The sequence below is a fragment of the Aureobasidium namibiae genome (genome assembly GCF_000721765.1).
Source record: "Aureobasidium namibiae CBS 147.97 unplaced genomic scaffold scaffold_21, whole genome shotgun sequence".
In the NCBI taxonomy this organism is placed as follows: Eukaryota; Fungi; Ascomycota; class Dothideomycetes; order Dothideales; family Saccotheciaceae; genus Aureobasidium; species Aureobasidium namibiae.
The window spans coordinates 341,405-364,253 of NW_013581188.1; the positions used below are offsets into that span (position 1 = coordinate 341,405).

The 22,849-nt window shown below is 51.0% G+C and overlaps 9 protein-coding genes across 9 annotated transcripts; 7 read left to right on the plus strand and 2 right to left on the minus strand.

The window, feature by feature from the left end:
• Window positions 1–114: 114 nt before the first annotated feature.
• Window positions 115–1,240, minus strand: M436DRAFT_85631 (uncharacterized protein; the record flags this gene model as incomplete). The annotated part of the gene is made up of 3 exons (XM_013568108.1): window positions 115–285; window positions 373–631; window positions 720–1,240. 3 exons carry the CDS (start codon window positions 1,238–1,240, stop codon window positions 115–117), a joined length of 951 nt encoding a protein of 316 aa, XP_013423562.1.
• A 1,754-nt stretch (window positions 1,241–2,994) lies between these two features.
• M436DRAFT_76274 (FMN-dependent dehydrogenase) lies at window positions 2,995–4,570 on the plus strand (the record flags this gene model as incomplete). Its single annotated transcript, XM_013568109.1, has 10 exons — window positions 2,995–3,085; window positions 3,138–3,171; window positions 3,226–3,328; window positions 3,384–3,618; window positions 3,670–3,810; window positions 3,862–4,005; window positions 4,071–4,087; window positions 4,147–4,314; window positions 4,367–4,443; window positions 4,495–4,570. 10 exons carry the CDS (start codon window positions 2,995–2,997, stop codon window positions 4,568–4,570), a joined length of 1,086 nt encoding a protein of 361 aa, XP_013423563.1.
• A 1,669-nt stretch (window positions 4,571–6,239) lies between these two features.
• M436DRAFT_67406 (Cupredoxin) lies at window positions 6,240–7,865 on the plus strand (the record flags this gene model as incomplete). The annotated part of the gene is made up of 1 exon (XM_013568066.1): window positions 6,240–7,865. The coding sequence occupies one exon, from the start codon at window positions 6,240–6,242 to the stop codon at window positions 7,863–7,865; it is 1,626 nt and encodes a 541-aa protein (XP_013423520.1).
• A 526-nt stretch (window positions 7,866–8,391) lies between these two features.
• M436DRAFT_76276 (regulator of G protein signaling superfamily) lies at window positions 8,392–9,591 on the plus strand (the record flags this gene model as incomplete). The annotated part of the gene is made up of 3 exons (XM_013568110.1): window positions 8,392–8,552; window positions 8,614–9,301; window positions 9,355–9,591. 3 exons carry the CDS (start codon window positions 8,392–8,394, stop codon window positions 9,589–9,591), a joined length of 1,086 nt encoding a protein of 361 aa, XP_013423564.1.
• A 1,232-nt stretch (window positions 9,592–10,823) lies between these two features.
• M436DRAFT_67408 (uncharacterized protein) lies at window positions 10,824–11,701 on the plus strand (the record flags this gene model as incomplete). The annotated part of the gene is made up of 2 exons (XM_013568067.1): window positions 10,824–11,193; window positions 11,268–11,701. The coding sequence occupies 2 exons, from the start codon at window positions 10,824–10,826 to the stop codon at window positions 11,699–11,701; spliced, it is 804 nt and encodes a 267-aa protein (XP_013423521.1).
• Window positions 11,702–11,921: 220 nt separating this feature from the next.
• On the minus strand, window positions 11,922–13,193 carry M436DRAFT_67409 (histone acetyltransferase; the record flags this gene model as incomplete). The annotated part of the gene is made up of 1 exon (XM_013568068.1): window positions 11,922–13,193. The coding sequence occupies one exon, from the start codon at window positions 13,191–13,193 to the stop codon at window positions 11,922–11,924; it is 1,272 nt and encodes a 423-aa protein (XP_013423522.1).
• Window positions 13,194–13,756: 563 nt separating this feature from the next.
• On the plus strand, window positions 13,757–16,579 carry M436DRAFT_56301 (uncharacterized protein; the record flags this gene model as incomplete). Its single annotated transcript, XM_013567979.1, has 2 exons — window positions 13,757–16,075; window positions 16,256–16,579. 2 exons carry the CDS (start codon window positions 13,757–13,759, stop codon window positions 16,577–16,579), a joined length of 2,643 nt encoding a protein of 880 aa, XP_013423433.1.
• A 2,367-nt stretch (window positions 16,580–18,946) lies between these two features.
• M436DRAFT_67411 (uncharacterized protein) lies at window positions 18,947–20,214 on the plus strand (the record flags this gene model as incomplete). The annotated part of the gene is made up of 3 exons (XM_013568069.1): window positions 18,947–19,339; window positions 19,395–19,697; window positions 19,747–20,214. 3 exons carry the CDS (start codon window positions 18,947–18,949, stop codon window positions 20,212–20,214), a joined length of 1,164 nt encoding a protein of 387 aa, XP_013423523.1.
• A 635-nt stretch (window positions 20,215–20,849) lies between these two features.
• Window positions 20,850–22,425, plus strand: M436DRAFT_67412 (uncharacterized protein; the record flags this gene model as incomplete). Its single annotated transcript, XM_013568070.1, has 3 exons — window positions 20,850–20,897; window positions 20,948–21,596; window positions 21,821–22,425. The coding sequence occupies 3 exons, from the start codon at window positions 20,850–20,852 to the stop codon at window positions 22,423–22,425; spliced, it is 1,302 nt and encodes a 433-aa protein (XP_013423524.1).
• Window positions 22,426–22,849: the final 424 nt, after the last annotated feature.

A 22,849-nucleotide genomic window follows, 5' to 3' on the forward strand; every position in this document is an offset into this window, starting at 1 on the left:
CCAGGCTATTATCGTACCGTCCTCCTTTCCATTTCCGTCGGACAAAATCTTTCACATCTCGCGAGAAATAACGCCTTCAGCAGAATATCTCACCCTCGTCGTCTCGCTTGACTTTCAGGTAAACACACCGCCCTCAAGTCCAGGAGCCAGAAAAGGCGAATTGACAAAGTAGTCTTCCTCGAGGTTTCCAACGTATGTGCGGTCATCGACACACATACCTCCTCCCGAGGGACCGATGTGTGGACAATGCACTTCTGGTCGAAGCGGCACCATGTTTTGATGGATCTGTGTTCATCCTCTGTCAGTATCCACCATGATCTTTGCGTCCCGAATCAGGAAAAGAGAGAACAGAGAAGACGACCATCGACTCACCATACGACAGCTCACGGTATCCATCCCCCACTCCCAACCCTCTCCAAACCTAGTCTGATTGAACAGATGATTTTCACAAGCCTGCTGGCTCTCATATTGCAGGTTTGTGCCATTGCAGAATCTTGTGGCTGTGTCGCAGATGCTTGTTGCGAGTTTGCTGTGCAGGATGGGTGTGAGATCGGCAGCGGAAGAAAGGTTCAGAGATGTGGCGATGGTGGAGATTGTCGAGGTTAGTTGCCATTGGAGGTAGCGGAAGTTGCTGATCGACCAAGTGTTAGGTTTTGCCAGCAGACGAGAGAGAGAGAGAGGCAGAGGCGGGAAAAGGAGAGATTGAAGCAAAAACTTACCCATCATATTGCGAAATCTCGCCCTTGTCGTTGAAAGTGACCCAGAAATCCAGCTCCTGAGGGATTGTCGTCCTCGTGACAGGTAACATGTATTCGACGATAGCAGCAAACGAGACTACATTCCCACTGCCTGAGAATCTCGTGAACGTATAATTGACAGGATACCCAAGCAGGGTGAACGCATCAGGATTCAATGCAATGTTTGCGAAAAGACCGAATAGGTATTCAGTGTTTAGTTCGCGGCCTGCGTAGTCCCGGGTTGCGTCTACGCGGCCGAGGATATCGGCAGAAAGCAAAGAGGAGTTTATGGATGAGGCTTGGGCGATGTTGAGGGGGTACATGTGGTTTTTGAGGAAGCGGTCGGTGAGAAAGTAGAGATGGTTGAAGGTGAAGTTGGGGGTTTGGGAGGATGGGTAGGTGATGTTGGTGGTGTTGGGGTAGAAAGATGGCGAGGGGGTGCAGAGAATGGGGGTGGGGAGGATGGAGAGGGTGGAGATGGTGAGGAGATGATTGAAAATCATGTTGGAGGGAGTGGGCTAGTGGGCTGGTTTTGGAGTTGCAGCGATGCAGTATGGTATGAGATGAGCTGGAAGATGCGGACACTCACATTGATATAGAGATCTTGGTAGAAGATACTGCACACTTGAAGGATCAAGGGCTGAAACACCCATACACCCCCCTCTCCGAAGAAGATACCGGATGCAGCGATTCAATAGCACACCCACTTACAGATTGGATCCAAATTGTAGGGCATCAACCCACCACTAACAACGTGCCTGGGGTTCAAACCCGAGAAATGCGCTCATGCAAGATATAAGAAAAGCATCCAATTAACGTACCTCATGACTTTGCCAGACTGACCAGGTTAAGGCGGTAGTGTTGACTTACTAGGATCTAGATCTACCAACATCTCTGTGAGATACTATAAGCCCTGACTCTTGGATAGCACATACGAAGCGCGATTGGAGAAGTATGTCCGAAGGATTCAGGACAGAATGCAACGTGAGTGCTTCCCCAAATTCGTGCATGAACGCCAGGTGTTGGATGGCTTACCGTACTTCTCTAGCCTCTGAATCCTTCCTCGGTTGATTGGACTTACTTTCTCCGATCGCAGCAGAGAGACTCTGCTAGGATAGGAGACTGAGATGAGCATGAGTCGAGTGCTCTAGACGCTGACATGGAGATGGAATATAGATTGAGCTGCAGTCGAAGGATTGATGGCTCGACGCTGACATGGAGATGGAATATAGATTGAGCTGCAGTCGAAGGATTGATGGCTCGACGCTGCAGTTGATCAAAGGGTGCTTTGATTGGTGAGTTCGGATCTTGCTTCTAACAGACAGGAATGATATCCAAAAGTCTCTGACAAGGCGGCCATTGATCAGGAGAACCATGATCGAGTTATTGAGTGGGCAAAGGGAAGACTGTCTGACGGAGAATGATTGATTCAAATGCATGCGGGGCCGTGCTTGATTAACGAGACTCTATACATTGATTGACCGATTTTTCTTTATCATACCAGCCCTGCTGGCGCAATGGTAGCGCGCAAGACTTCTAATCATCTTTCTGATGAACCGACATCTTGAGGCTGCGAGTTCGAGCCTCGCGTGGGGCTTCTACTTTTGCGTGCTTACCAACCGCAATCCGAGTGGCCGAATCTTTTTCGCCGAATCATATGCCACTTGGCACTGTGGGCTTTGCCGTGAAAGCCATCTACAGTTACTCGATACTTGGTATGCCTACGGATAATTTGCGAGGCTTCGTTGCCTCGGTAGGTAGCCCAGTCCACCTTCGGGGTCATGTGGATTTGATTCCCACCCTACTCACCGCCGTTTTTCTTGGTGGAATCAACGTCAACGAGGGGACCAACGAGGGGATCGTAATGAAATATGTAGTTTTGCACAGCCCTGAAGCACCCTCAAGGATTCTTCGGTGCTGCTCGCCCACATGCTGGGCATATAGAAGATAATGTGTAGAGATATGGAAGGCGATAACCGATGATCCACGCTATGGGCCGGGATCACCGAACTGTCTCCATCGTCAATGTTCTTGGAGTGTCGAGAAAGACCGATGATATCGGTATCGAGTTGCCTTGTCATGAGAATTGTTAGAGGAGGAAAGCGAAGACCGAGAGGGACATCTAGATACGTCAACCTTCGTAGAAGCGATAAGCAGTAGCTCAACAATAACTATCACACTTCATCTGTCATTCGGTATACTCTTTTTTGGGATCCATTGCGTTCGAACGAGAAGCCCATCCCTGTCACAAATCATCATGAACCGCTCACCAACACTTGATCCTCATGTCCTTACCATTGCAGATCTCAAAGAGGCAGCATGCCGTGATATGCCGGCAATGTATAGAGGTAGCCATGAAATCTCTGGATACTGTCCGTGTCATTACTAATTGATAAACAGACTACTACAACGAAGGAGCCATGGATCTGATCACGTATGTTCTCGTCTAAGACATTGAAGAGATCCTTGCTTATCGTAGTATATACAGTCTCAAGGATAACGAAGCAGCTTTTAATCGGTACAAGATCAGACCTCGAGTCTTGGTGAATGTAGCCAAGATTGATCTTGAAACCGAGATGTTTGGTATCAAGGTGAGAACAGATACGTCGAAAGAGAAGCCCGAACGACACTTACTGATCATGCTAGACTTCAGCACCTTTCGGATTCAGCCCAGCAGCTATGCATGGACTCGCTCATCCAGACGGCGAGCTTGCGACTTCTCGTGCTGCAGCAAAAGCGAACATCTGCATGGGTTTATCAGTATTCGCAACACAGAATCTCGAAGACGTGATAGCCCAAAGCAGAGGCAACCCGTACTTTATGCACATCTCTATGATCAAAGACAAAGTGGCGTGTGCAAGAACGATTAAGCGTGCTGAAGGTCAGTATTTGATCACGTCAATCATTCAGATTTAGACTGACGGAAGCACAGCTGCTGGATACAAAGCCATCTTTCTGTCTGTGGATGTACCAGTACTCGGACAAAGATTGAACGAGCACAAGAATAAATTCGAGCTACCTGAAGGACTCCAGTGGCCAAATCTAACCGCTGTAGGCGAGGGGCTAGAGTATGGTAGGTATAGTGTGTCGTTTCTTTCGATGGCTCGAAGCTGATCGTTGGCAGATGCGACGATTGAGTGGCACACTGCGATACCGTGGATGCGATCACAGACTAAGCTGGAGATATGGCTGAAAGGCGTTGCATCACCAGAAGACGTTGCTCTGGCAATTCAGCACAAAGTTGACGGGATTATGATCTCCAATCATGGTAAGTTAAGCGATGCAGATGCCCTTCAAGATCCGAGGAACACCTCTAATTTGCATTCTTCTTAGGTGGTCGACAACTCGATGTAAGTCATACATGACTTACCCTGCCTTGCTAATATGCTGATCAAAGTCCTTGATTCAGGGCGTTCCTGCAACACTCGACAGCCTTCGAGATTGTGCATCTGTCGCGAAAGGTAAGATACCGATTGCGTTTGATGGTGGCGTCAGAAGGGGCAGTGATATCTTCAAAGCGTTGGCGCTAGGTGCCGACATTGTGTTTATGGGACGAGTGCCGATATGGGGACTTGCTGTAAGTTACAGTTGAAGAAAGAGAGGTGATCAGGGACTGATGATTTGTGCAGTATAAGGGGCAGCAGGGTGTTGAACTTGCTGTTAAGATCTTGATGGCCGAATTACGTATGACCATGGCATTGGCTGGGTGAGTGCATGTTGAGACACTCGATGATGAGGAGTACTGACCCGATGATAGATGCCGGACTGTAAAGGAGATAAATAGAGGGCATCTTGCGGTATTGAAGGGTGACGGTATGCTGTGTAAGCTGTGAATGACTGATCAATACAATGGTACAGACACCACGGCGGCGACTCGGAATAGTCCCATCAAGACATGTCTTGCTTCTTCCTCCCTCCACATGGGCGAGGATGGGTAGCTATAGAGATGCACAATTCTTTCACTAGACAGGAAGCATCCAAAGAGAGCCGTGGTCTTATCGCCTCTCCGTGCACTTTGATCCCGTGCAGAGAGACCTGTGCATTGTGATGGCTCCAGCTCCGCATGTATGTTGTTATTATGAGAGCCCGATGTGAGTGGCATAATCTAGCACGTGGGGGGTTATATTGAGGACGTCGATGTTCGTTCCCCCTCGTCGGGAGATATTAGCTCGAGAGATGTCATATCTCTGTGAATATCATAGACGGCTGCAAAACCAGAGCATCGTATACTTGCCGGGTACTCGAATATGAAGACAAAAACCAGCCAGCAAATCGATCTGGAGTTTCGACTCGTCACTCGTACGAGCCAATCCAGCTGGAGTGCCGATTGTAATCGCTCCTTCTTGTAGTCTTTGCAAGCTGGCTTACATCGGTAGGGCCGTCCGCTAACCTGCGTCTCGCTTTGTCGCTGTCAGTAAGTCTATCTCGGTTGGCCGGCATGGCATGAATGCTCAACAGAGAGTCCTAAGCGAGGGTGGATAGGAAGCAAAGTTGGTGATGATTGGAACCAAGATCGGATGGAGTTGAAGCAATGCCAAGGCCAAAACACTTCACCAAAAGAGTCCATGCTTCCTGCCTTTCAAGTCTCCACTTAACTTGCCCTCACTGATCTCGCTGCCCTCTTACTCGGTTGAACAGGCCGAATAACGTCTTGACCGTGCTCCGCCGAAGAGAGCATCATCGACACGAGTAGTGTTCCATTCTTTGGCAGTACTCCGAGTAGACTAGATGGATGTCGAGGCATATTCTCTACTACGGGCCACGGCAAGAAAGAGGTTAACTAGGATTCGACCACATACGACAGGATGACACGCATTTGCCAATATCTTGCAGGTTGTTGATGAGAATAATCGCTGAGGTTGTGTGATGTGGCTCTGGATTTCGACAAGGTTGCACGGCATCTTTTGTTGTGCCTGCCTGCCACCAGCCACAGTGCGTGCTGCCGTGCATATGCATGCATCAAACTTTGTTATTCCCACCGGGGCAACCACCTAATTTTCAGGTACCTACCAGCCGCAAAGCGATCCACGAATCCATCAACCTGTTCCTCTCGCTTGGATCTACAACTCTATCCAAGATAAGAAGTGCGCGGTTGGGATTACCTCTCGGCTCCCCTCACGGGTCTTTCTATTCGCAGAGCCGCAGGCCAGATTGAGAGTGGGCCTAACCACTACTTGCAGTTGATCCGCTGTTAAAGGTCTTTACCAGCCCACTCATTGTGTCAGCAAGCCTGAGGTATGGTCGTGTGTGCATCATCCCGCCCCTAAGTTCCTTGATCTCGGGTCAGTCGTCTATGGGTTGTGTACTGAGTATGGCAGGGTGGATCTTTCCCAACCATGCAGATTCATCGCGATCCTTGCCTTTTCGTGCGAGCCGTAGCTACGATATACCAGTGGTGGCTAGGAGATGCAATGTCTATATCAATACCGTCAATCTCTGCATGAACCTGCAAGTGTTCCAACAAGCTTTCTTTCATAGCATCTCTACACTCGTTCAACTGAGATGGTTTCTTCCACACTCCTCCTGGCCACCTTAGGCGGCCTTGTCACTCGTTCTTTCGCTCAATCGCTGTCCGACAATGTCAACGCAGAAGTAACGCTTGCGTCTGCGGGCACCTCGGTGATCCTCAGTGCAAGCCCTTCTTCTTCAGGCTCTGCCACATCAAGCACAGTCCAGCCTGTCACTCAGATCTCTGATGGCCAGATCCAATCGCCAGCTCGCTCCACCGCTTCGCCCAATGGTACTCTGACTGCCACCCCTGGAATTGTCGCCTCCAATGCCACATCTACCGTTGATGTCGCCGCAGCCTCCATCAGTCCCAATGGAGGCATACTATACATCGCACCCAACACTACTACTCCGGATCAATCGAAGCTGGCGGCACGAAGCGAATGCCAGGCTCTCATGGATAGCCAACTGCCTAGCAAGAATAGCATCCCTTCCAACTACAACTTCTCTGGCACTGTGAGAACATACTACGTTACTGCCGAAGAAGTGGCCTGGAATTATGCACCTGATGGCTGGGACAACTGGCTCGGGGTACCCGTTCAGAACTCTCCCCACGCTGCTGCCGCTGGCTACCTCAACCTAACTGGATCCATTGGTGCAAGTTGGGGACTCGAGTTCCAGAAGGCTGTGTACAAGGGCTACACGGATGACAGCTTCACTACCCAGACCGAGCAACCTGCCACCAATGGTATCAACGGTCCTATCCTTCGTGCCGAGGTCGGCGACATGATTCAAATCATGTTCGTCAACAATCTGTCAGAGAACTACGCGTCAATGCACAGTATGGGACTGTACTACGGCAAGCAGTACGAAGGGTCTCTTTACCCCAACACTACTGATGGCTCCACACCCAACGTGCAGGAACAAGATGCTGTCCCTCCCGGTGGATGCGCTGTATACAAATGGATTGTCAGCGACTCGCAAGCTCCAGCCCCAGGTCAAAGCAGTCGTCTATGGTCATACCACAGCTTCGTCAACATGCCATCTGATATTTCTGCCGGTCTATCGGGTCCGATCATCGTCTACAACAGCGGCGAGATGAACAGCACCATGTCTGCCCACCGAGAGTTTATCGTAACAACCAACACGCATTACGAGGCCAAGTCATTCATGGCGGGCAAGAATGCAAAGAATGCCCATGTGGACACCAGCAGTCTGCGTCAGACGGGCCAGCTTGTGCAACCATATATCGGTAACGAGAGCTTTTGGGTTCCACAATTGCGAAACTTCCCTGAGGTATTGCTCAGCGATGCTCAGGGACCTATCTTCTACACGATGAATGGGTACGTGTTTGGCAACGGAGCACCATACGAGATGTGCCGTGACGACCCAGTCATCTGGTACGTCATGGCATTCGGAGCAGCTTCGCACGTGTTCCACTTGCACGGTAACAACTTCCAGTACAATGATATCTGGCAGGCTAGTCAGAGCGTCAATGCTGGTGAGATGTTCACCTTCAATATGAACGCTCAGCTGCCTGGCGTTTGGCAGCTTCTGTGCCACGTGTCTAGCCACAATCTGTATGGCATGCAGCAGAACTATGTCGTTCACGGCAATGAGCAAGATGGACAGTCTTGCCCTCTGACGCCGTTGACAGCAAAGTTGGCTGGTTCGCCTTGAGCGATGGGAGGATGTGGAAATGTAAAGATTGTACATACAAGGGCGGATGTAATTAATGTCTAGACAGAACAAGCCACGATGATCAAGTGATACCAAGTTCTGTTGCGGGTGCTGTAGAGTGTCACAGTGATTGTCTTCTGTGTCTCGACAACAAGGACTAGTGCTATGTTGTGCATGAGATGGACGGGCGCTCGGACCATCTTTTGGGAAGCGAGCGCGAACTCCCTTGACCCTTAACTGCCCAGCGAAGGACGCTGAAGTGAAGTGAAGCGCGGCCAACGGTCGTCGAGCAAACGACAATTCATTTCACTCCCTGGCCCTCTTCACATCGTCTAACCAACACCGCTGTTTTGTCTCCGACCGCAACATTCGCTCCATTTCATTCTATCACAACGACATCATACCGCCATAATCCATCCGACTGCACAGCACAGCGCGCCAACGAGTCGTCGCCAACCGTATCCAGGCGTGCGACACGTCAACCCAACATTGCTAGACACAACAACACAACAAGCCACATACAACAATGGCTCACCGAACGCCCACGCCCGACATCACCATCCAGCGCAACCGTCTGCCCAACCTGTACGAAGTCCTCAGTCGCCAGACCAAGCCGCCCGTCGATCTGTTCAGCTTCTACATCTACATGCGCGATGCTCAACGCAGCGTCGACTATCTCGATTTCTGGTACACAACAACTCCGCTGGTCGCCTGAACATAGCTCGTCAGAACTAATTCTCAATCACAGGCTCGATGTATCTCAACACATGTCGCTCTGCCGACACTACGTGCGCGGTCTTCACCGCAGTGTGCTAGCAGAAACACCAGAGCTGGAAAAGGGTGGCAGCAAGCGTAGTTCGCAAATCCTCGACCACTACGATGACAGCGGTCTGGCCGGTCCCAGCGCCAACGACAAAGATCCTCGGGTTTCTGCCTTCTTGCGCGGCGACAACGGCAGCATGCACTCGCCCAGCCAGTCCCTTGGTAGCAACACTTTTGATCCGCAAAACCCTCGTCGTAGCATGGTCGACAGCACCCAAGACACCAGCCCATACACTCAGGATCAGTCTCCTACCGGCACCACCGTTTCTAGACAAGACATCCGTGCCAGCGCTGAGAAGATCCTGTACACATACCTCCTACAAGGCTCCGAACGCGAGATCATCATCCCTGTCGGCATCCTCGAACATGTCACCGACTCGATTGAGAACCAAGGCCGCGATGACCCCGAAGTCTTTGATAGTGCAAAGGACTACGTCTTCCAGGCCATGGAGCGCGATGCCTTCCCTGGCTTCCTCCGCGCAAAGGCCCTGGGCAATATTGTTCAACCTAGCATGATGCTGAGACTGGTCGTCGGTCTGGTCGCCTTGTTTGCTGCCATCTGGACAGCTTTTGTCCTCATCTTCCTCGACATGAGCAGAAGCACAAGATGCTGGGTATGTTGGCTTTCTTTTCTGCCATTGACGAGTCTTTATTGACGTGATTTCAGGTCATCTTGCCCTTCACCATTGCTATTTACTTCCTCGTCTCACATCAATACATGCTTGACCCCATCCAAGCGCTTCTGGGCTACTCGGAATATACCTTTGCGAAATACTTCAAGGTCAAAGAAAACTTCGTCCACCGCCTACTCACACGCAGAACCATGATGTGTCTAATGTGGATTGCCATCATCGACGCTGCCGTCTGTTGTCTCTTCATCTTCGTCCCTGGAAAGAGACTGTGATCGACCCGACGACTGAAACAGCCCATCGCTTGAGGTGATGGATGATACTCTACCTTCAATTCTCTTACTTCCGACCATTGTTACGCCCTTCGACGCTCCGTCACTCTACTTCATGTCATTGTTCTTTCTTCTGTTCTTCTTCATACCCCCATCTTACTCGATACCTCCTTTTTCTTTTCTCTATTCAATTGCTTTAGAGGCGAGGCGTTATCTGTCGATTTGGAGTCTGGAGCAAATAAAGTCTTCGACTGTTTATCCTTCTAGTTTTTCTGGTAGAATGAAAACTTGGTTAATGTCTTTTCTCTTTTTCGCCATTTGAACTGCATGATGTCGTTCTGATCGTACTTGGCACAAATGCCCATTAACATCGAAGGCTCAGCCCTTCGTTCCATGCATGACCCTTCGCTTTGACTATAGGAATGCACAAAGCTTTTAGGAAAAGGACAGTATCCATGGAAAGCCACCGCCGTCCAGAGCTTTCTCTGGAAACACTTGTAGCCTCAATCCTGACTCTACTCATGGTTTGTTTCGCGCCCTAAGCGTCAGTTTGCGGAACACTACACTTGAAGAACAGGGTGACTGACCTGCTCTGTCAGGGCCAGCTCAGAATATATACTATCCGTATACTTGTCTGCCGGTCTGTCTGGTCCCATCATCGTCTATAACAGCGGCGAGATGAGCAGCACTATGTCTGCGCATGGTGATTTGTTTCAACAGCTCATACGCATTACGAGGCCAAGTCATTCATGGCGGGCAAGAATGCGAGGAATGCCAATGTAGATGCCAGCAGTATGCGGCGGGCTGCCTCCAGGTGAGACCACGGGGTCCCTAACAAGAAAGCAGAACAGCGTCACATTAGTGGCGTAGGGTTGGGACAATCATTGTGCATCTCGTCAACGTGAGCCCAAGGGACACACCCGAGTGGAGGAGGAATCTCCTGTGCTATCGCAAACCTGGTCTCTAGTTGTTGTGGGAGTTTCTTCTGTGCTCTATTGTCTCCAGCATCTTCCATCATCTCCATGCCATCTGCACTCTTCCTTGATGCTCCGGAACGATGGAGAACCACCATGCATCGCCTCGACAATGAACGAGTCCGGAACATTCTACTGCTGTCCGTCTCGACGACTAAGCGATGAGGTTGTCCAAGGATATAAATCCAACCTCCACCATCACCATCACACACACCTCTTCGAAGTTATCCCAGCCCTTCAACCCTCCTGGACATTGACACCATGGCTTCTTCTTCTTCTTCTTCTGCAGCCCCTCAACCCACCACCACCGCCAGCGAGGTTTCCATCGCAAACCAAAGCACCTTCATCCTCTGGTTCCACAACTGCTTCATCGGTTGCCCCTCCCATTGGCACGACCTCCCTTCCTCTCCCTCTACCACCTACATCCTCGCAACCTTTGAGACCGACTTCTTCGCCAACACCAGCATCCTCAACGCCAAAGACATCAAAATCTGGAGATTGGACTTGCTTGCCAACAGCGACGGAGACGCGACAAAGAGGTCATCAAAGCAGGGAGATGTGCTTGCTGAGGAGGAGTTTGTGGCAAAGTGGTTGAACACCGTTGAGAGGGAGTGTGAGAAGTTGTTCGATGGTGAGTTTTCGCGCTACCTCTACCTTCTTCGTCGATGTTGTTTTTGCATCGCCGTCGTGCGTCGCGACCGAAAGAAAGGAGAGCTGACAGAGGAGAACCAGACTTCACATTCCCTCGTAACGTATACAACCCCAATGACGACGGCACACGAACCTCTCGCCAGCGTCAAGGAGGCACGTACATCTGGAGCAACCCCACCGACACACTGCAGAGCTTCCCTCCTGGCTATGCATTGATGCACCGACCTCGCGACGATGATCCTCACCGCGAAGGAGATGTGTACCTCTGGGGTCACCCTTCTGGCAGGAGTTATGATTCAGTGAGCAAGTTCGTGGTGCACTTGAAGCGGTTGGTCCAAGGAAAGAACGGAGAGTGCGAGTGTGTGCTTTGTAAGCCTCCACCTCCCAGGCCAAAGAAGGAAAAGGGAAAACTGGAGGATGGCAAGAAGGGAAAAGAGGCAGAAGGCAAGAGTGGAAGAGCCAGAAGCACAAGACAGATCAAGGCGTGAAGGAGAATTGAGGTAAATAAGAGGAAGAAGCAACCGAAGGAGAACAGACAGTGGCGTTTCATATTGCTGCTATGGTCATGATGGAAAGAAAACAAGGAGGGGGTATCGCAAAAATGAAGAAGTCCAAGGGATCAAGGACAGAGAGAACAGAAAGAGCCACAACGCCAGGCCAGAGCAGACCTCCTAAATGGTTACAAGAAACGAATCAAACTGCAGCTTTTCACTTGCCAACCTCTGCAAAGTGCTCCTGCTCAATATAACTCCACTCGGGCACATCCTTGACCTTCTTCCACAACTCCTTTTCCAGCTTAATAGCGGCCTTGTGGTAGGGAGTTTGCTCTGCATTGTAACGTCTGCAGTTGACACAAATAAGGGTGGCGTCTCTGATAAAGTCTTCGGGGGTCTCGTAGGCGTCATTTTCGAGTTTTTGTTCCATGGTGCTGAGGTCCATGGGCTGCTTGATGACTTCGTAGTAGTCGAGGACTTCGTCTTTGTTGACAGGTTGGAGGAAAGGCCAGGCGTGAGTGCTGTTTTGGAGGGCGGAGAGGAGGTGCATGAGTTGAGAGTGGTTGGGGTTGTGGCGGGGTTGACGAGCGAGGGCGTCCATATCCAGACTCCAGCCCGTCTCTTTGATGGCGGCTATTGTGAGAGGGTCGATAGATGGAAGAGCGTCGCCTTTCTTCAGACCTTTCCACTGAGCTGGCGGAGGGTGGACCTCAAAGGACTTTGAGACGGCCTTGATCTTGGCATGGACGGCGGCCTTTTGTTTCAAGAGCAGGCGGCCGGACTCGAGATAGCGGATCTTGGGGAGCATGCTGCACTGCATGATGGTTCCTCCCTCGTAATCCTTGATGTAGCCCATCCAGCGCGGCCTTTCGAGAGTGATCTCCTTTGTGAAGCCTTGCTTCTTGAAGTAGCCGATGGCATAATTGTCGGCGTAGGTCAGGAAGTGCATGACGTCCGAGGTGGCCTTGACGTAATCTTTCAAATGCGACATGAGGTGTGCGCCGTAACCTTTGACTTGCTGATCGCTGCTTATAGCGCAGAAGACGATTTCGGCGAACTGACGGCCCTTGAAGGGCCTGTAGGTGATGCCACCTACGACTTCCAGAGGCTTCTTGACGATGGCCATGGACAGATGGGTGCGATCGTAGACGAGACGGGCAATGTAGTCCTTGGGCATCTTGGGCAATTGTTTCTGGAAGATACACTTGAGGCCAGTCAGGATGATGTAGCTCTCGCGGTCGCCATCGTTGTTGACGGCTCGGAACTCGATTTCGCCATTGCGTTCCTCGATGACGGCTGGTTTCTCTGGGAAGGGGACAACGCGTGGTGCTGTCGACTGGACGGCGTCTCGGGTGTCGTGTTCGAGGGTGGGCGTGGGCGACGTCGACGACTTGAAGCGCTTGCTGTCCGTCACGGACTCGTCGGGCGACTCGGCTTTGCGCTTCGCTGTGGACGCGAGCTCGTCCTTTACGGCTGCTGGCGCCATGATGCGTTAGTCTTTCTTTGTCCTGGCGGTCGCGCACCGCCGCTCGTCGTCCGTCTCTCGCATGTGAATGTCCAGGAGCTCGGACCCGCTGCCATCTGTGGAGAAGTCTCTTGGCATTTGCCAACTGAGTCACTTCTCCAGACACCGCCGCACTTGCTTGTCTTACCACCAAGCAAAGACCCTGAACAAACCCCTCTCTGCTCCGTTGCTCTGTAGCTCCAAGCAAGTCTCTGATGAAATAGCCCTGTGCCCACGTAAGCTTAATCGGAGGGTCCATCTTCGAGTTTCACTGTAGGCAGCAACCCGTGACATGCTCAGACATAAATGGTAACTACCTACATATACTGCAGTCTATGTACGGCTCTTTCTTCCCTCGTCTTTCTCTTCTTTCAAATCTACTTTCACCCAGCTTCGTGTCCAGTTGGCAAAGTCCGACAGCAAACACCTCGCGCCACGTCTCACAACCCCTTCCGCCGTCCACTTTCCGACTTATAAAGTCTCCTCAAACTCCCAAAACGCTCATCTATTCATCACATCTCCTCTCTCACTAACCATCGCCCACCATGTCTGTCGGCAACCACGTCTGTGGCTGTTATCACATATCCTCCTTCAACAGACGCACCTACTTGCCTCAAGTCCATCTGGACTCCCACACCACCATCACTCCTCTCTACTCCTCCACCAAACTCTCTCAAACCTTCCAGAACCCCACAGAAATCCAGCTTCCTCAGACTCGCTACACATTCCCCCTCTATGATGGTGTCATCGTGACTGCATTCTCCTGCACTATCGGCGACAAGGTCATCAAGGGCCATGTTGAACAGAAAGAGCAAGCTCGCAAGACCTTCAACGATGCTGTCAGCAGAGGCGAGACCGCTGGCCTTTTGGAATCTCTTCCCACCGGCGTTTTCGGAGTCACCCTCGGAAACGTCCCTGCCCACACTTCCATTCAAGTTGACATCGTCTACGGAGGCGAACTCAAGCACGATGCCCAGATCGACGGCTTGCGCTACATTCTGCCAACCTCAATTGCTCGGCGTTACGGCTCCTATCCTGGAGAATTCCTTCAACCCGATTCAGCCATCGCCAGGGGCATGAAGATTACTGTTGATATCGACATGGAAGGCTCCAGCATTCGCAAAGTTCAATGCCTCTCCGGTCACTCCATCGCCCTGGACATGAACACCCTGTCTACCACCATTGGAGCCACTCCCGACATGTCAAAGGCGTCGGTATCCTTGACCCACGGCACGACCGAACTTCTCACCGATCTTGTCTTGCAAATCTTGATCGACGACATTGGCTCACCCAAGGCTATCCTCGAAAAGCATTCCATTTCTGGTTGTCAAGCTCTCATGGCAACATTTGTGCCGCGCTTCAACCTCAAGCCCATCAGACCGGAAATCATCTTCATCGCAGATCAGAGTGGTAGTATGCAAGGCGCCAAGAACACTGCCCTCATCGCTGCTCTGAAGACATTCCTCAAGTCTCTGCCACCCGGCGTCCGCTTCAACATTTGCGCTTTTGGATCTCATCACCAGTTACTCTGGGAGAAGAGCGTCTCTTACAACCAGGAAAACTTCGACCGAGCTTTGTGCTTTGTCCAGGGCTTTACCGCTAGCTATGGCGGCACAGAACTCCTGTCTGCTGTTCAGGCCTCTTTCGAATCGCACTTCCCTGACATGCCTTTAGAGCTTGTTGTTCTGACCGATGGTGAAATCTATGCTGAGTCCCAACTCTTTCAATACGTCAATAGCCAGATTCATGAGAAGAAGGTCGATGCTCGTTGCTTTGTGCTTGGAGTCGGTCGTGATGTTTCTCACACCTTGGTCGAAGGCTTTGCTCGCGCTGGTAACGGCGTTTCGCAGTTCATCACTGACGATGAGATCATGGACTTCAAGGTCATCCGTATGCTCAAAGCCGCTTTGTATCCACATGTCAAAGACTATCGTTTGGAGGTCAAGTACGATGATGCCGAAGACTTCGAGATGGTCGAGAGCGTGCTCCCCCAGCAGATGGCCGATGCTGCTGATCCTTTGATCGAACCACCCAAGGCGCCAATCTCGCTGTTCGACCCATCTGCCAATCTCAGCGGTACACCCGATGAGAGTTCTGATCGCTACGCTCATCTTCCCGACATCACTGTGCCCGGCCTGGTCCAAGCACCTCATGTCATCCCTCCTTTGTTGCCTTACAGCCGTACCACCGTGTGCCTACTTCTACAGAACATAGACAAGGCCCCCAAGTCTATCGTGCTGCACGGCACCTGTCCCGATGGTCCATTGATGTTGAAGATCCCTGTCAAGAAGATTGACAACCCCAGTTACACTGTCAACACTCTCGCAGCCAAACGAGTCATTCAGGAGCTTGAAGAAGGCCGAGGCTGGTTGAACACCGCTCAGCAGGGTACTGAGCTAGTCAAGGACAAGTATCCTTCTCGTCTTGACGAGCTTGTTGAGAAGGAAGTCGTTCGTCTCGGTGTCGATTACCAGGTCGCCAACAAATGGTGCTCCTTTGTTGCCGTCGAGCCTGACCAGGAAGGCAAGAGAGTCGTTGAGAACGAAACCCAGGAGGTCTCTGGTCCGCGAAGTGGGCGCGCCAAGAAGAAGTTGATGGCATATCCCATGCCTAATCGCTCTTTGCTTGATGATGATGAACATGACGCTGCTGATGTGCGTCTTACGGGTGGCGGTAGTCTCACAGGAGGTACGAGAGGTGGTGGCCATACGGGACGCGGTCGTCTTACGGGAGGTGGCGGCCGTGGTTCTGGCCTCATGCGTCTTAGCCGCCGTGGTGGTCCTCCCGATCACGACGGTGATCATGACGTTAATTTGTCGGGCGTCATGTACAGAAGAGCTATGCATCCCAGCGCTTCCACCCTTGTGCAAGCTCAGTCTATTGCGCCTGTGAATCCCAGAGCCTACGTTGCGCCTGCACCCCTGACCATGGCGTATGGGTCTCCTGCAATCTCTGCTCCTCCGCCTGCTTCACCCTCGTTTGGTGGTTTCGCCCCTACTGCCGTCGCATCTATTCTTCCTGAAAAGATGCCTTCTGGTCTCGAGAAGGTTTCTGCCATTCCTACCGACGATATTTTGCCCGCCGTTCGCGCTCTTGTTGATCTTCAGTCCTTCGATGGTCACTGGGACTGTAACGAGGCCCTCAATAGCTTCTTCGCCAGCGAAATCGTCAACATGAAGAATACTGGAGCTCAAGAGAACGCTGTCCTGGCTACTGCGCTGGTGCTAGCATGGTTGAAGATCTCAGCAGCTCAATACTCTGATCTGTGGGAGATGGTTGCAGACAAGGGTACTGCATGGCTTGCTACTCAGGAAAACTCAGAGTTGCTCATGTACACTGCCAGGAGCACTATCCAAGACCTTACTTGAGATTCGGAGAAGAATTATCTCGGCAACAGGCGTAAAGTAAGAAGAGGAGTTGAACAGCCGAGCACAACGAGTGCAAGTGCATGAAACTGAAGAAGGATTGTAATTCTATAGGTCTTGGTGTGGTAGTCTATCGCTGGAGAGAGCTGGATACAGGGAGAAATTCTACTAGTAATGCTCAGTCGTGCTTTTTTGCAGATAAGATGGAGGCAGAAAGTCAGAAGAATTGCTCCAAACTGGTAGTCTCAGATAGCTTGCGAAATACATGTTTACGCAACAGTCCCAGGTACGATTCAAGTGATGAAGGCGTGGGTGACAAGACAGACTGCGAGTGTGCTGGGTCTTGCTGTTCGCTCTTGAGCTTGTTTTATCTCGTGAACCAAAATCAGCTTCCAGAACACTTTCAACTTTTAATCATACAACACCATAGTGACTTCCTATCTGTCCACAGAAAGATCAATCGTTACGTAGAAATTACTGTCAAGACAGCCAGCAAGAATCCAGAGCCTTGGGCTCTTCGAGAGAGCTCCCGTTGTTGTCCCTTGATCGAATTCACCTGTTGACGGACACCAGGCTGCTGTTCAGCTGATATAAGACAGTGCACGACGAAAAGAATATCTGGGTTAAACCTGTAGACTAGAAGAGAAGAAAAAGGAGGTTGCAGAGGTGCGACCTAGAAGTTATCAGAGACCTCATGTTGGTCTGACACTGCCGCTGCTGGCGCATGCCTAAATCAGGTGCGCGCACACCTGCCAAAGCGTAGTCTGCCGCGAATTGGTAGGAACTACCAAGCGAACAAGCAGTAGTCAATCAGATTTGATTAATGCGTTCTCGTTAGTCCTCGCTTTTGTCCTATACGCATCCATTCAGCCTTTCTCCTTTTACGCCATCCCCCGCTCTTCTTCTCTTCAGGCCAACCGTCATCGCTTTGTGATACACTTTCTACGACACAGGTCGATATCCAGAGCCAAGCCCTCGAGATGAGTTCCGAAGCAGCATTGTCGTCGACACCGGACTCCGTCTCTCTCTCAGAAACTGCGCAATCGATTCGCTTTCTTGACCTGCCACTCGAGATTCGAATCATGATCTACATGGAGATCACCAAAAGACCAGAGAACCACTACGAAACCAATCAAGACCATCCTCGGGAGGTTCTGTCCGCCATATTTTGTACCCATCCACAGATCACACGCGAGATCTACCAGTCCTGCACATTGACGGCACACTTCGGACACCATGGAGGGCATTACAAATACAACATCTTCGAGTTCCTCGCCACCAGGCATTTGAAGCAAGTCGCAAAGACGCTGATCAACTTCAATGCCCAAACAGACCACAAAGGAGCTGTATTGAACATTGAGCTCAGATGCTGGGATCGACACTGCTCCAGAGAGGAGCGTTGCAGAGAATGCCAAAATTGCGCAGAGTACAACTTCATCAGGCCAATTGAAGCGATGGGTCTCGAAAGACGATTAATCACACTGATATAACCATCGGCGTGTGATTTCGAAAAGATATCGCAATGCAAATAGTGGCCTAGAGTGGCAGCACCGTAGCTTCCGACCGGGACCAACTTCAGCTACCGGGAATCATGATCGTCCATTAGGCATGACCAAGTGTTGAAGGCTAGGTAGCCCGTTCGACGTCTTCGAATATCTTATCCAGATTGAGGAGAGCGAAGGAGCGGACATCCGTCTTCCTGCTCCAGGCTTTGAAGGCCGCAGCTGCAGCAGGGATACTACAACGGATGGGTAGACAAAACATTCGGCAAGACCACCAAAGAATCACGCAGGCTTTGAGGACATAGTACTATCTTCTCTACACAGCTTATCAGGTCCGCACCATCGTCGGTGGAAGCTCTCTGGACGGCTAAATGTCGGCGTCATGGCTTAGTCATCATACTCTGATGACTGCATCTCCTTCGGCTCCATCACGTCTGGCTTCTACAAACTCTAGATATATCGATAGACAAAGACACCAGCAGTGTGATACATTTACTTCCAAGAAGATCCCAAAGTATGAAGATAATCTGCTTCCTGCTTAGTCACGACTGTCACAACCAAACACAAGAAGTACAACCTTATTCCACCAGCGTCGCTAACATGAACATGCCGATAAGCTCCCTTGTGATATCCTTGAAAGTGATGTGTATTGTTCATGTACAGTTTCAGGCTCGCTTCAAGTGCCATGAGCGTTCTCCGGATCACCTCTATCGTCGCGGCAACCCCTTAGCTACCAGGTGCCTGGCTTTGTTGATCTCAAAAGCTTTCCTGGTCCTCCTGATCGCAAACACTCAAAGCCGACGCAGAATCAAGCAAACGCAAGTATCGAGTGCGTCTCCTTTCAAGCTGTGCTGACCCGCTCCTGAAGATGACGACTCAGCTGCATACAGATCCTCGCCAGCCTAGGTCGCTCGCGGATATGACGACTCGTTTACTTACAGCTCTCCATTCGGAATCCCGATCTGTCTACTCACGTCTCAAATTGAGTCTCGAAGTCGTTGCGGAAGACCGCTGGTACAGACATGCGGAAATGGTCGTGTGCTCCATCTTTTGCGCACATGAAGACGAAGACTATGACAGTTGGACTGCGCGAGCCATCGACTCCGAGTGGCACAAAGACTCTCACGGTTACTCCATTGACATAGTCGTATCAAAGATACGCACCGTTCTTGAAACCAACGGCAAGAATACCCCTGTGGTCCACAGAATCAGATTCCTTGTCTGGTTGGGTCTTCTTACGCAGTGTTGGCACGAGGCTGAGGTATGTATCCACCTGCATCTGAGTAACACCATGCCTGTTGTTGATGTCCGCATAGCTCCTCAAATGGCTGGCTTGTCAAGAGTACCTGCTGTATCTATGCCGCGGTGGCACAGTTGACTTTGGTATCGACTTGTGGCTGGACACACTGTGTAAACGCACTAAACAAGCACTGCCACGCCTGCACTCAGACCTATCAGTCCTATTGACAACCGTGGGTATGAGATCCAGAAAAGGCACAGATTATGCCATCACAGAGCCCAATACCGTCTTCCGCGAACCGAGGATCGTGCAAAGCCTAGCCAGCGGTCACGGTCTGGATGCCTGGCCCCGCAACATATCACCACCTACAAATCAGCAGGTAATGAAAGCCACGAGATCCTGTGAACAACTATTGACCTATTTGTCAGATCAATAATAAGCCCCAGATCGAACTGCAGACTGCGGTTCATCTCCGAGCACTCCAGGACAAGGAAGTCATGCTTGAAACAGCGCTGAAAGTCTCTGGATTAAGACTCTTGAAGAGAAGAGACGACCTTGCGGCCTACTGTGAGCAGATCGACAACATCCCAACTTGCCAGGGCCAGGAGCTGGATACCATCATGCCAGTCTCCAAGTTTGCGCAGGCCGCAGAGCACAACGACATGGAAATGTGGCGCCGTCTCGATATGGAAAGACAGTCCATCCGCATCACCATTGGACGATTGCAGAAGCTTTTGGGCATTGAGAAGAAGATGAACCACAACAGAAACAAGAATAAGAACAGGGCAGCAAAGAAGAAGGAGAAGAAGCTGCAGCAGGGCAAGGCAACAGCGAACCAAGGGGACACCGACCACGAGGCCGAGGCCGAGGCAGAGGTGGAACCCCCTTCCATCTAAGAATGTCACGGCAGTGGAGGAGACACATGGTTGACCATGATGCTCGACGGACAGGCTACTAGTGGTTGGGAGGATCTGATAGGTTTGGTTGTTGGAAGAGGGTATCGGGTCGATTAAGAGAAGCGCAGTAGGTCTCGATTCAGCCCCCTGAAGGCACGTTGGCAATGTAACTCAAAGAGCACGTATTGAAAATGTAGACATCCGTGCATTGTGACGACCAGTACATCTATCTTCTGTCCATTGAGAGTCTTCACAGTGTCGTCTTTCTCTGGCCGTATGCTCAACTCGTACATTACTGTGCATTTTTATAGCTGCAATACTTTCAGAGCATGCGAAGGAAGTAGCTGGTGGTGAGTGCCAGAATTCGAGACCCGGGTTCATATCGATGCCTCTTTCGGCGATGCATCCCATTGTGTTATTTACTAATTGTGAGGGTCATGAAGTCACTTCAAGAGGGACAGGCGTTTGTGTTGTCGTGGTGCAAGAAAATGGTTCCTCGGCGTTTGCTCGTTGTGTTGTTCTCGTTTGCAACCCCCACTATCACTCACACACCCAACCACCTTATCACTTAAGCTTGATTCCATTCTCCGTCCTCGATCGAATCTCAACTTCTCACACTCGCCAAACTTACCAACATGGCACCACACCGTGGCACCCCCCTGTCAGACCTGCAAGAGCAATACGTGGGTATAGGCAAATCAGACATCTCCGATTGAATACTGACTAGCAACAGGTGCGAGAGCAAATCATGTCCGCCATGTTCGAGCATGTCATGGACGGCACCTCCGGCATCATCTTCGAATGCGCACCAAAGCAGACCGAGCAGCAAGGAGAGCAAGAACAGCGCATCTGGGAAATCGACAGCGACGAAGAAGAGAGAGAGGAAAAGAAGCGCGCAAAGACAAAGAGAAAGTACCAGCGCAAGAAGGAAAAGGCTCAGGCTGAGAGAGCCGAACTTCAGCAGCAGAAAGCAGAGGAGAAGGATACCCTTGCTCAAAGCCTGGCCGACATGTCTGTTCAGGACGCGCCTACTGTTTCTACCGACGAACCCAACTCAAGCAGCGACGCTCCCAACACTGCAGCTGCTACCCAGCCCAAGCTCTCGAAGCGTCAGAAGAAGACTTTGCTCAAGAAGACCAAGCAAGCCCAAGCCGCAGTCACAACTCCTGAACTCATTCACTCATCCAACGCTAGCGATGTCGCCTCTGACTCCAGCAACGTCAAATTCCAACCCACCAAAGACAAGAAGAACGAGGAGGGAAACAAGATCAAGGACAGCAGTGTTCGCGAGAAGCAGAACAACAATTTTGAAGGCAGAGGAGAAGCACTCGCTACCGACTCCGAGGTGGAGGCCGTCATGGAGACCATCGCAAAGCGTTTCGGTCAATGAAGAAGGACTTCTTGTAATGAGGGAACATGAAGGGCGGGCTTTTAGACCCAACAAGAGAATCCTAGATGGAGGGTGGTTGATTCTTCTATTTTTCCTCCGCAGCCTTCACAGACGAGTCAGGGGTCGTTTCGGCCTATCTTAGTCCAACGGATAGGTAGCTGTCACCATCAAGAAATGTCGGTCTCTGTCACTCTTGGCGTGAAACACTATGTCAAGTTCTTGAAATATTCAAAGAGGGACCATACCATCGCGAGCAAAAGCTTTTGAGCCGCCTACGTCGTACACTGCCTGTATCTTCCATATCTTCCATGCTCGTTCCTATCGTCTCTTGCAATCCATACCTAACGACCATGACTGGTTCACTTGAATGGAAAACTCCTCGCAAGGGCCGTGTTCTATACGACGCCCTTCAATATCGCAAAACTGGCGGCGCTCTTCGAAAACTCACGCGGATGAAGCATGAAGCAGGAGTCGACTGGCCTTACAACGGCAGCGTACGGACCTGGCTTCAACAATACGATACTCTGGCAAAACACAATCCTCACAAGTCTGAGATCGAGCTTCTGGATGAGGCATCTCGTCGTCGTGGTCGCACGAATCGATTTGGACGTCCGGTAAAGATACCTGCCGATGTACTCAATGAAATGGCTACTGGTCCACCGCTCGAGAGTGGAAAGCCAGTTAAGTACTGGATGGAAAAATCGAAGGCCAGCAGGTCGGTGATTAAGCGTGCACAAAAGCAAATGGCGAAGAGAGCCACCGTGGAAAACTGCACGACGCGGGCTCAGAACAGCGAGTCGGCCGAACCTTTACGGTCGTAAATTCTGCACATCTGGAATTCATCGTGTTGCCGAGTCCGCTTGTCTGAACTGTGTAGGAGAAACATCCGTCCTGTACAAGTCTGCAGTAGGAACCATCAACGACGTGTCGCAAGAAATGATTTGACGACGATGATCAGTCAACGAATCGGAGCAGGTCGCCCGTGCGGGGCTCGAGAGAACCTCCAAGATCTCGGCCGTATCAACCTGTGCAACTCTGATGAGTCAACACCGCGCATAATCTATACCGCAGAGTGCCTTGAGCGATGGATGTGCGGAGGGTCATCTCTCCGAACTGTCCCGCACCATGCGAAAAACTTCTCGCAGTCGGGGCGCCTGTCGCACCTTCTTTCTAGACAGAAGAGTCCAGACAATAATTACCGAGCGTCTAAGAAGCCTTGAGAGAAACTGTAATGGTTGCACCGCA